The sequence below is a fragment of the Cucumis sativus genome, chromosome 6 (assembly GCF_000004075.3).
Source record: "Cucumis sativus cultivar 9930 chromosome 6, Cucumber_9930_V3, whole genome shotgun sequence".
In the NCBI taxonomy this organism is placed as follows: domain Eukaryota; kingdom Viridiplantae; phylum Streptophyta; class Magnoliopsida; order Cucurbitales; family Cucurbitaceae; genus Cucumis; species Cucumis sativus.
In genome coordinates this window covers 10,109,099-10,122,183 of record NC_026660.2, presented here as the reverse complement: position 1 = coordinate 10,122,183, position 13,085 = coordinate 10,109,099, and the positions used below count along the sequence as shown (strand labels likewise).

Below are 13,085 nucleotides of genomic sequence, written 5' to 3'. Positions count from 1 at the left end.
AAACAATGTTGCTCTTTGACTACTAATTTCACTACCTCAAGTACCAAACCAACTCCACAATTGATGCAAAGTCCTACCCATCAAGACTTTTTTTTTTCTTCTTAAACTTAGTAAAAGGACAGATAAATGTCAACCTCTATAGTATTGTTGCACAATAAATGACATTAATACAGATACTACAAAAAAAATGTTTGATTATTTCAGAACATAATCTCAATGAATGCTCTTCCATTTATGGTTAAAAAGAGAATGATTGAATACTTTAAAAAGAAAAGTCAAACCCAACAATGTAAAAAGGTTACTCATTCCCTTCCCACCAAAGCAATGCACAAATCTTAGTTGGTAGCCGATCCTTGGAAACTTTCGGTGGCCACAGCTGTTCTAATTCAGCAAATAGATTTATATTTCAATTATTAAATACATTTTGATCTTCACGTCACGTTTACCAATTCTAATCGCAAGAGAATTTCATTGATTTCAATCGTAACATATCACAATGTAATTAATATTGTTTTTTTTCTTTCATTTTATTCACCTTTACAATTATGAATTTACCACATTTACTGTTTAAAGCTAAATGAAGACTAATATTAACGACAAATGTCACAAATACATACTTCTCATATAACAACAATTTAAAAGAGTATTTGGAGGAAGGAATTGGTTAGATTATAATAATTTGTGTTAGATTATAATAATTTGTGTTAAGGATTTGTTTTAGTGTAAGTTATAATAATATATGTTCGATGAAGATAATTTGGAAAGAAAATAACAAACACTATGACAAATAATAAAAGAAACCGTGAATATAAAATTGTAAAAATGGTAGCAAATAAAAATTAGAAAAATAATAAAAGAAACTATGAATATAAAATAGTAAAAATGGTAGTAAATAAAAATTTGAAAATGGTATTGATTGAAGTTAACCAAAGATTTTTAAACAGTAAGGATAATTCTAAATGAATCACTCTCCATTTATCAATCAAATTTTGTTATCATTATCGATTTGGAAGTGAACTGTAGATGTCAATACAAGTGCGAAGCTATCTCTACCCATGTAATCAAATCACCCTACAAAAAATTTTAGATTATTGTTGATTTATTACGTTCCATGCTAGAGTAAGTGCCCGCCATCCATCCAACTCATTATTGAAATCAAGATCGGCTGAAATTTTAGAAATAATCTAACTTTTCGTAGGCCATAATTGAAAAACAAGAGGACAAGAGTTGGTGGATGATGAGGAAAAGAATCATAGACTGAAGCTTCAAAACTGTCTCCTTAATGGATCATGTATTTTTGTAATCTAATGGGCTCGCCAATATTTACATGAATCAAAATGGGGATTTTGAAAGGAAGAAAATAAGATGGAAAGCAATTAATTAACAATTTAATTAAATTACTTTGGAAGCAGAGGCATTGCCATTAGACATTGAAACAAACATCTTCAACTTCAACTTCATCCTCATCATCATCTTCATTCTTCCAGTTCCAATAGTTGAGGTCAAGGAGAGCCATCGAGAAAAGCTTCACAATCAAACAAAAGACCAGTTTATGAATGAGAAGGCAAGGCAATGGACTGTTGTTTCGTCTGCCTCGAGGACTTTCCATGCAACAGCTTGTTCATATGAAACGTGCCGTCCCATTGTTGATGCACAGATTCCTCCAGGCAAGTATGCAAATCCCTGATTGTAAAGCCAAACACAGTTAAGAAAATATATACGTATTTGGTGCCATACCAAATACAAAACTAGCAGCAGCTTGGTGCAAGGAGTAAGTAAAATCTACCTGCTGCATTAACTTGGGGAAATCAGCACATAAAGCTTTTCGACCCGACTCGTCGAAAATCTTGTCCAATGTGATGTCTTGTAAGGCTACTAGAGTTGTCTCCAACATGTCAAGCCCAGCTTGGTTGGCAAACAGGAAAACAGGCAGAGACTGCTGCAAGCAAAACCAGACAAAAATTATCCATTTAGTTTGTGATTGCTATTTCGAATCAATCAAACTACTGAAAAAGTAAATTATTGATATGCCACTTTTGTCAAATGTACCTTCAGGGAACAGCACAATATTGCATCCTGATGATTCCAGAGATTTTTCAACAGGGAATCACCTTCCAAGGAATCTGACTTGATCAACTCCGTTCCCAATTGTAAACTGAAACAATGATGTTTAAAAGAGATTAATAAAACCACAGCATCATCTATCCACAAAGGCCTTGAAATGACACTGCTAAACTCTGAAAATTTCCACAAGCCTTCATTGTATCCCCAAGATTTTCTTTTTCTGGCTCTACATAACAAATTAGAGCATCTTTTCCAATGAAAAATTGCTATCAGAAGATACCTATAACTTTTGCATATCCAATGTGCTAAAGTGAGAGCTTCTGGAGAACCAGGAGACAGCTTTGGACCTAGAGCTGGACCACCCCCAGATGGAGATATGGCCATCGCAACTCTCTGCACCGAGGAGATGACGCTACGTACATACTGATGTGCCATATTCGCAACATTATCCTGCATGCTACTTTCAAAAGGAAACTGGAATGCAATAGTTAAGACTGATCTAGCACTCTGACTTGATGATGCATCTCCAGCAGTATTGCTTGTTCCAGAACCCACTTCAAGACTTGATGTTAGATCCAGAGTCCGTTGACTACCTTTAGCATCACTCTGCATCAAGAAATCAACAGGTTGTAAGGTATCAATCATATGAGCAAATGAAATTCGGAACAAGACAAGTTTGAGACATGGAAATACCCATCTCCTAAAATATAAGTTCCTTGTGACACAAAAAAAATGTCATGGTCAAACCCAGTTCTAAAATGACTGAATGAGAACAAAGTTGTACTATAGAATTCAATAATCAAGAATGAAACCTATGCTTACAACCAAGGTTAGAATATTCACATCAAGAATTTGCCGCTGATCAAGTATGGAGAACTACTACAAATTCATATGAAACAGTTATACTCAACTGTTCTGGAATCCAATGGGATGATTCGAAAGCCAGAAGGCAACAATGGGGCATCATCTGGAAACATCTCATCAATAGGAGCAAAAATGAGTTCTGAACAAGCTCCAACAGCATTCTCGTCAATTCCACTACATATCTGGAACAGGAGCAACTTATTGTTAAGCCAGAGAAGCTTATGAACATCAGAAAAGATTTAGACAATCAGATAGTTAAACCAACCTGAAGAAGATGAATATCCCTTGAAACAAAAGCATCTTCTTGTACCATAGGATGTCCTTCAAGTCGGATTACTTCAAGCAACTGGAATACACCATAACCAGCATTCAGCACCCAGAAAACAAAAAACTAGTGTTTGATGTGGTTCAACAAAAATGCATATCCTTAAGCAACGGACACTTATGCAGTATTTGTTAGAAACAGTGGACTTATCGTATGTTGAAAGCCCAAGGGTTCTTTTGTATTTCATGTAACTCTAAATATTCTTTCCTTTCTTAGATTGGCTCTTGTTGCCTTTTAATTCCTCTCTTGTATTATCGTGTTGCATAGGGAAAAAAAAAAGACAATTCTCTCCCATGGTTTTTCCCTCTGTAATAGGGTTTCCATGTAAATCTGTTCATTCTTCGTCATTATTTTCAACATGGTACCAGAGCAGGTGGTTCAAGAAGGTTCTATGTTCAAGTCCCTACAACGTTATTTCCTCCTGACTTAATATTGATTTCCACTTGTTGGGTCTTTCCAAGTCCACATGTGACGAGGAATGTTGAATATTGTATTAATTTTACCCTCACCTATCAGCTTAAGCTTTTGAATGAATTGGTGATTTAAGAGTATTGACAGCCAGATTTTTTATGGGTACCCCAAGTATAACATTAATCAAGCTACATTCTGATTGTCTTAAAGTATAATATTATAGCTAAATCCAAGTCAAAATCATTTACTTTTAACATGTTAGTGCTACTCCTCGCCAATATGGAATCTAGTTCACCAGCAATGGATGACAAGAAACAGATGCCATTTAAAACAAACCTCTTCGTGCTCGATTGTGTGACCGAGTGGCATGATGATTTGGCTACCGGTAAACCTTGTGGGTCTCATCCCTGGATATGTGTATGAATTGGCTTTAAGGGTTGCTGCAGAGTATGCATCAATGTTGAAATCAGCCCACTCTGAGCGGTGTTCTCTCAAGAAACGAACTAACACAGCAGGAGGCACGTTCTAGCAAGAAAAAAATTGAACACAATCATTACCCTATCCATATCTCATTAATGAGAAAGAATTATCCTACCCCATTTATCAATGCAATTCATAACATTCAACAACAAAATCCAAGAAGAAAATAGCTACTAAAAGTTGTTTATTATGTAACACTGCACCAGTAAATAAACATACTTGGAGCAGCATGGATGCCTTGGCACAAAGAACTCCCCCAGGATATGTCAAGGAGTTAGCAGGGTTCGAAGTCGTGCCAAAATTTTTCGTAGAATTCACAGTGAGTACCACATCCTCAGCACCTTCACAATTGATCAGCGACCATCCATTGTCATTAAAACCATTCACTGCATCATTAAAACCCCTGAAAGAGGATAATGCACGTATGAGTTTGTCATATTGCTGGATCTTATACATTAGTTAGAGAGTGTGTATGTACCTGCTCAATCGTTGGCTAAAGGTTCGCAAAACAGCAGGCTGCCGGCCAAGACCATAAACCACTTCACCACTTGTCTCCTGGGCTATTTGCCTAACGTACCGCAGTGCCTTCACAAAGACAAGTGTGCACTCGGTTGATAAATAAAAAACAAATACCATTGATAAATCAAACTTTCTCCACCCACTTTCCAAGAGCAGTACGGCATAACAGGTCATCAAAAACTCACTATCGAAAGGTTTTGAGAAAGAAATTCCCTTCAGCAATTTCTACTTTCCACACCTTCTGGTAAGAGCCAGAAGAACAACTGTAGAACATCTAACAGGTATATGGTTGTTTTTTTTATATATACTTGAGTGTTCGAACCAGCTTATGCGCACCTAAACTAATCTCATGGGATAAACTGTCTGATCCTACAACATTTGGGTGTCTAAAAAACTCATACGAAACTAATTTTTAGGTAGGTGGCCACCATAGATTACCCTTGACCTCTTAGCCATTTTATTGAGACCGTCTCCTTTTCACCACTAGACCAACTCATGTTAACTATGATAATTAACAGGTACTAGGGTGTTTGTAAACTAATTTCTACTTAATGGTATCTTCAGTAACAGTCCCTAGTGCCTCAATCTTCAGCTGGTGTGTGTAAGTATAAAATCTAGATTAAAGAAACCAAACGTTCAAAAAAATCAAGTCCTCTTACTGCTATTGTCATCTTCTGGGCCACTACTTTTGACGATTCATAAAGTGGCCGCAACACCTCAGGAACATGCCATGCCTACAATATAGAAATAATAAGAGTAATGTTACAATTAAGGAATCAAGATTTTACAGAGTAGAAAAGATCTGAGAGAGCATTCACAACAAACCTCAAGATTTAGGTGATCAACAATGTGTATGATAGACCCACCACCCTCACATGGTCGAATCAGATAACCACTTGGGAGCATCTCAGCTCTCACAAACTGAGCAGCAGCAGCTTCGCTAGGACCCGCACCAGAACCAGAGAGAGATCTCTCGCAGACCTGAAAATATGGAGGGTCAAGAAAATAACAAAAATTACCCTTCACACCTATAGTCTCAAGAGCAACCAACTTCCTGCAAATACCATCAGTCGATTGTGCATCTTGGCATCCAAAACGAATGTTTCATTTATAATAGATAAAATAAATATTTCATGTGACAAAATAAAACTGATGCTTACCACAAGGCTCCCGTTTTCTAAAGTTATTGTATATCTTAGAGTCCAAAAATCACGTGCAGGAGCAAGGGTAGTTGGAGCATACACCTACAACAGAGCTAATTCTCAAGACTGTGCTCGATAAAACCATTACTAAAAGATGCAACAAGGAAAGAAAAAACGAATCAGTCTATTTTACCTGTGTGTAAACAAGTTCAATTGTCCCACCATTTCCAGCTGGAAACATGGTAAAAACCTCAAGGCTTCGACAATCACGAAACCATGATGGACGATCTTTAAGGATCTCTGCAATCTGCAGGAACCCTAACAATTAAAATTCTAATTTGCAGACTTGTGACCATTTTTCACTGACATGAGCGTTCTTACCTTTGAAGGCTCCAAACTTACAAGACCACAGGCTCTTGCTGCCACTCCACCACAACTTTGTGAAATGGCAAAGATCCCAACAGAATCCGGACCAGGCTGGCAGCAAAATATAATTTAGTTATGATGTTCTAGAAAAGAAAGTAGAAGGTGAGTACAATAGCAGTAAAATCTATCGAACTGAAAGAACGCATTAACACCTTCATCCCAGGCATCTGGACCCAATCGACAGCAGTTCCTGTAGCCTTTGAAAGGAACTCTGCCAAGGTCTCCTCTGCAATGGAGAGGAGTCTGCCAAGCACATAGAAGACATATAAGGCATGATAACAAGGAAAACATGATGTTCATTTATAGGTAAGAAGAAAGAACAGATCTATAATTGGTTTAGAAAATTACCCAGCTGGGTTATTAGCATCTCGTCGAGAGGGTTGAGGAGTGGTGACCACAGAATCACAGCTTGCATCAGCAGTTGCTGCTGCCGGCACCTGCAACACCAGAAATAACAATAGAATCATAAACCGACATTTATGGAAATTTAAATCAAGTAGAAAATTCTTCGGTACGAAAATAGCCAACTAGGCCATCTACAAAACAAATTTACCACCGCCCCCAGCATCAACAAAGTTCTGCCGTAAATGTGCCAACATACAATAAATGTCAACCCATCGATAGGTTTATTATAAGAAATATGTCACTTCTAATCTAACAAAAAGAAAGGGTTCCGTATAACAAGACTAAGCTTTTAGGATATCTATAAATGCACACAATTAAAACCAGCAGATGAATAAAATATAATTATGCTTACTGTATGCAATTGCTGCCGCATAAACCCATTTTCACACACCAATTGCGACACTTGTTTCTGCAACCGATCATTCTCCTCCATTAACAACTTGTTCATAGCATTCAGTTTTCTGTTAACCGTTTGCAGCCGAGAAGCCTCCTTCCTTTGCTTCTCCCTACATCTGCATGTCCAAACACCATTACCATTCAGCATTCCAAAACAGCAAAAAATCAAAACCAAAGAGAAAAACCCTCCACCACAACGTAATTATTTCACTTCTGCTCACTAAGAAAAACAAACCCAAGGATTATTAAAGCTGGCCGTTTTATACACATTCATTACACCGTTGCCGAGCGCCACCACCGGTGTCCAGATATTTAAAAATTAAAGCCATAGGAATTGCAGGAAAAAAATGAAGCATTTCAGACATAGAATCAGATCAAGAAGCGAAAGAGAGAAGAAAGGGTAAAAGCTACTAATGAGGTATGAGAAAGAAGGATAGAAGAGATACCTGCGATTCTGAAACCAGACTTTGATCTGCTTGGGCTCTATGTTGGAAAGAATTGGGCAGTCCCTAACAAGCTGCTGGCGTCGAAGAGAACTCGGCTTAGGGCACTCGGCATAAACTCTCTCAAGAGCCTCCACCTGCTCTGAAGTGTAACGAACGTACTTCCCAGAACTATCAAGATGCCTGGTTATACTCCCAGTACTACTCTCTCTGTGATGAGCTATAGCCATGGCCATTTGGTCCAAAACCCAAAACGTAGAATCGAAAATCCCAAGCTAAAAAGGGGACAACCCCAAAACAGAAACCAAAAGAGGTTGATAGGGATTCAATTACAAAGCTTAGAAATACCCCCAAATAGAAAATGGGTAACCGCAAAACTGAGTCTTCAGAACTTGGAGAAGGAAAATGGGAAATGGGGTTGCAAAATGAAGAGGGGTAAAAGAAAAAGTGAGGAGAAAATTGAGAACAGCACCCCGCCCGCCCCCCTATCCCCTTACTCTGGTTCGAGAAATGAAAGAAAATGAGAGGGAGTGAAAGCAGTAGAAGAAAAAAGAAAAGTGGGAGGAGGTAAAAGTAAAAGAGTGGGTTGTGGGGGGTGGTTTAGGTAAACATGGGGAAGGAAAGAGAAAGAGCATTAGAAGAAAAGAGAGGATTGTTCAGAGGAGATAGAAAGAATGGGGAGGGGAAACAGAGAAACATGAAGGGGGAGAAGAAAAGGAGGAAGAAGAAGGAAGAAGGAGGAAAGAAGAGGAGGAGGAGAGGGGGAGGAGAGAAAGAAACATGAGAGAGAGAGAGAGAGATGGTGGAGAAGGGAATTGAGAAAGAGAGAAATAGCCCTAATGATCAGAAAGAAAAGAAAAGGAGAAATGGAGGAGGAAGGGGATGGAGCAGAGGAGTGTGTGAGAGAGAAATGAGAATAAAATGAATAAAAGAAAAGGAAAAAAGAAGAGAAGAGAGAGAAATTGAAATGCACGCATATCGACAAAACTTGCCAGTGGGACTACTACTACTACTCCTCCTCCCTTTCCTTTCCTTTCCTTTCCTTTCCTTTCTTTTCCTTTCCTTTCTTTTCCTTTCTTTTCTTTTTTTCTTTTCTTCTTTTCTTTAATATTTAATATATATATAAATATTTATGGGAGGCGCATTTACGTCGTTGTCCCTTCTCTGGAGATGAAATGACGTGTTAGGCCACTAGGAGTTGTCAGTTTTATAGCATTTCCCCTTTTTTTTCTTCATTATTTACTTTTAACCTAACTTAACCAAATCCATAACCAAAACTATCCCTTCCTTCTTCACTTCTTCACTTCTTCACTTCTTCACTTCCTAACAACTAAAATACTTTTCTACCCATTTCTTTTTTCCTCTCCAACTATTATAACATCAATCTAACTTCTCTCCTAAAATTAGTTAAAATTTCCATAAACTACCTTACGTATTTACAAATATATATATATATATAAAGATATACACATATAATATTATGATTCATATGAAAACAAAGTTTTCAATCATCATATCCATCACAACACCTACTTAGCAAAGTTGGAGACTCAACATTTCTCCTCTTATTTTTAAGTTGGAAAAGATTTACAAATCAACATAAGTTGAAAACCCAACAGTGAATTGTGAAATACAATGTGTAACTTATTTGGAATACAAACATCAAAATCATTCACATTTTTAACCTTTATTTAAATATGATACTAGGTTTTAAAATATTAAATTGAGTTTTGAGTTCGATTTTAATTTAATCTTTTAAATGTCATAACTTTTCTTTTAAAATTAAGTTTTATTTCAATTTGATCCTTAGGCTTTAAAATATTAACCATAATTTTTTAGTTTAATTTCAAATAAATAATTATGTTTCAAAATGTCAAAATAACAACCATAATAACAAGGTGCAATTGCTATAATTGAATAAATTCCATACTAAGATTACGATTCTTAAATCACTAAAATAGAGCATACACTAATGGTAGAGTTTGATAAACCTAATTTTAAAAAAGTGCAACTCAAGTCTAGTCCATCTCGGAAAAAACATTATAAGAAATCAACTCATCTCAATCTAAATTTAAAGCTAACTAAAAGAAACATGTGAAAGTTTCTCTAACCACTAGATATTAATGAATTTATCACTCGATTTAAAAATAATTGAACTAAATCATTTTTTAATGAGTAAATTATCAAATTAAATTTGACGAAATACTTACCCTTCACATAAAAAATCTCAATCAGTAAATTTTATTCCGTGAGTGGTTGTGCTCAGTCGTGTCAATGATTTGTCAAACTTTTTTAGTTTTAAAAAAAATTAAATATCAAATAAATTATGAAATCTCTCTTGCAATAAAATTGAACTAAAATAATTACAAATTTATTTATAAAAAAAAAAAGTGTTTTTAGTTAAACTCAAATTCATTAGTCCAATAACATATTTTTGAATGAATGAAGCCATTTAGAAAAAGGAATATATAGATGGTTAAGAGAGTTGAACAAACAATTATGCCCATACATAAACCAATCATAATAATCCAAAGTTAGTTTATTGTGTTCCGTTCTCCACCCAAACTCATTTTCAATCCTATAAAACTCTTTATTTTATTTTTACTTTATTCTAAATATAAATATATGTTTTAAAATATATACATAATCCATACATACATACACAGACACACACACACACACATATATATATATATATATATATGATTTATTTCATATTTAGTTATAATGTTGTATGAAAGGGGTAATCTATAGTATAACTATATATATTAATGGTTATAATACAATTTTAATCTATCCAAAATGTAAATTATTCAAAAATGTTAAGGGAATTTGTTCGGTAACCATTTTGTCTATTTATTTTTGTAAATTTTTTCATCTTATTTAAATACGTCGATGAAGTTTTTTTACCTACAATAATTGATTTATTTGAAATGTACTTTTTAAATATTAAAAAATAGACTTGATTTCTTTTAAACAATTTATACGGTGTAGATAATAAAAAAAATTTTAAAAAAATTAGACATAACAAACTTATTTCTTGAAAAAAAAGTACATACGGATTCTTAAGTTTGAAGCAATAAATGTAATTGTAGTTATTGTTTTTGGTGGTGAGATGATTTAAAAGTGATCCTAACATTATAATTAATGTTGAACTATGGCACCTCAAATAAAAACAATATGACCTATAAAAGAAAATAGACATTAGATGTGAAAATTTTAGAACTTTTGTTGACGTTTTTGTGAGCTTTGCAATATTGTATTAAAAATAAATGTCGTGCTTTATAAACATTTACTTACGTACAAGATTCACGTGAATGAAAATTAGAAATTTGTGAATATAAACTAATTCATTTTTCTTTCGACAGAAGTGTGTGAATTGTAATACTCTCTACTATATTTTGTGAGGCGGTGTTGAGGAAGATGGATATGAAAGGTAGGTCGGGTTGAATTGAGTTTTGGAGTGAGAGATGAAGAAGCTAGGGTATGGTGTCTAGATTGTGGATGAAGTTTTTGGTTAAGTAGTAAGAGGTAATGAAGGTGAGGAAGTAACAGAGGTTGTGTTATCAAAGCAAAGGTTGTTTGTGGGAAACCTACGAGAGTTGGAAGAATCAAGTTGAGTTTAAGAAAAATATGGAAGGTATGAAAATTCACTTTCAGTTTACCCTTCTCGGAAATTTCAGCATCAACCACTTTGAGACTTATCTGGTTGGTAAACAAATTGGAAATTACGTTTTGTTTGCCACCTTATTGCACCTTATGTGGACGCTTCTTTTATCATTGACCTTCTTCTTCACATCTGTAACATAAATAATACGTACATAACCAAAATTTAGAGTATAAACCAATTCATTTTCTTTCAACTATAAACATAAATAAACAACAAAGTCATATAACATATACTATTATGATAGATTAGATACACTTGTAGCATATGAGCAAATGTGAATTCAGTATAGGTCCAACGGTGTTCGAGCTCCTCCTTAACTTTATGCTTTTTATATAACTAATTCATTACTACGTGTAAATGCATGTGTATTTTTATAATTCAACATATTAGAAAAAAAAGTTAGGTGCTTCAAATTTTGGAATCTAACTATTAGATTACACATCTACAATTTTCTACTTAAATTACAAATAATTCTTTTCATTTTTTTCCAAATATTTATTCTCTTATTAAGTACAACTACATTTTTTCTTTTGTTTCCTACTACATAATTAAATTAAATACATAAATTCTGATTTAATTTACATAGTTACATGTATACAATTGTAATTTTTATGTATAACAAACTCAATTTTATTAACTTGTTCATTATAATGTTATAATAAAACATGTAACCATTTAAATTTCAACTATTAACATATATATTGAACAATAAATGAAGCATATAAATATAATAACTCTGTACAAACAATTTAAAAAGACAAACAACAATTCTATATTATGATAGATACATGCAAACTTCCTCTTTAAAATGTATTTACGGTTTTTATTAATGCAAAATTCTAATTAAAAATTGGTAACCAACCAATAACAATTTCACAATTCATAAATTTAGGATGGATTAATAATCATAATTGAGTTATTTTAAAAAACACTTAAATTCACGATCATACAAAAAATTAGAGACAAAATATCGTTATCTTTTATTATCGAAATTTGTGTAAAACTATATCATTCATATAATCATTATTCCTAATCACTCATTAAATTTCAACAAACACTCTAAAAAACAAATTTAGAAAAAATCATTAATCTTTTAAAATTTAGTTGGGTTTATGAAAAAAAAAAAAAACAAGTTTAAACTTTAAAACCAAAATTGTAATTTCCATTCATTTTATTTTTTTAAAAAAAGAATGGGCTTCTAGAAACATAAATTTAAGCTTCAACCCCATTGGACACACACATATAATATATATATAATGTGACAACACCACCTTAGACTTAGAGAGTCCACTTTGGAAATTTTGTTTTTGGTATTAAATCAGATAGCTTTTATCTACAAAATGTATAAAAAAAAGAAAAGAAAAGAAAAGAAAAGAATATTGGGGTTTGGGAGGGTGAATGGCAAAATGGAGAATGTGAAGGACATAATGGACAAATTCCGAAGATAATAAAGACGAAAATATGTGCAGTTTGAAGGCGGTTTCATAATTCCAGACCAACATTCCTTATTATTATTATTATTATTTTATCATTTTCCCACCAAAATAAAACCCCCAATTCCTCCACTAATTTATTCTATGGGAATAATAAATAAATTATATTTAATATCAACACACACAAATCAATTTTAAAAATTAATAATGCTTATTTATTTTATTTTTTCACCTCTTTCCTCCTTTTTGGCACGCGCAAAAAGTAACCTCACGTGCTCCCCACTTCTCTCTCTCAATTAACTAACTCTACCTTCCTTTTCCCATTATATATATATATTTCTTTTATTTAATCTTTATCCTCTTTCAAACTTTTAATCTCATCTAATTAGTCTTCTTTACTGCCTAATTACATTTTCTTATTTTCTTCTAACCTCTCTATTATTTTCTTCATCTTAACCCACATTCAATATCTACTCTAACTCTACCAATACACAAAACTCCTTCCTC

General features: G+C 33.8%; 1 protein-coding gene across 2 annotated transcripts; it reads right to left on the bottom strand.

The window, feature by feature from the left end:
* Nucleotides 1-1,235: 1,235 nt before the first annotated feature.
* On the bottom strand, nt 1,236-8,388 carry LOC101215773 (homeobox-leucine zipper protein REVOLUTA). Of its 2 annotated transcripts, none has more exons than XM_011658694.2 (18): nt 7,479-8,388; nt 6,989-7,148; nt 6,580-6,668; nt 6,384-6,474; nt 6,187-6,282; nt 5,999-6,112; nt 5,824-5,907; nt 5,489-5,644; nt 5,323-5,397; nt 4,623-4,729; nt 4,364-4,547; nt 4,001-4,189; nt 3,194-3,274; nt 2,976-3,110; nt 2,345-2,670; nt 2,050-2,155; nt 1,787-1,939; nt 1,236-1,683 (listed from the first exon to the last, which is right to left on the bottom strand). In XM_011658694.2, the coding sequence occupies exons 1-18, from the start codon at nt 7,709-7,711 to the stop codon at nt 1,534-1,536; spliced, it is 2,529 nt and encodes an 842-aa protein (XP_011656996.1). In that variant the 5' UTR covers nt 7,712-8,388; the 3' UTR covers nt 1,236-1,533. The 2 variants fall into 2 exon arrangements, with proteins under 2 accessions (XP_011656996.1, XP_011656997.1); XM_011658695.2 differs by having other exon boundaries at nt 1,787-1,936; nt 7,479-8,243.
* Between the last annotated feature and the right edge of the window lie 4,697 nt (nt 8,389-13,085).

Bases quoted from the DNA above. Each gene is read 5' to 3' on its own strand.
- LOC101215773 (XM_011658694.2), bottom strand. From the start codon at position 7,711: ATGGCCATGGCTATAGCTCATCACAGAGAGAGTAGTACTGGGAGTATA. The intron at 6,283-6,383 runs GTGTTAATGCGT...TTTTGCTGCCAG, and splicing joins TCCAGATGCCTGGGATGAAG to CCTGGTCCGGATTCTGTTGG. The intron at 3,111-3,193 runs GTTGGTTTAACT...CTCCTGTTCCAG, and splicing joins GGGATATTCATCTTCTTCAG to ATATGTAGTGGAATTGACGA.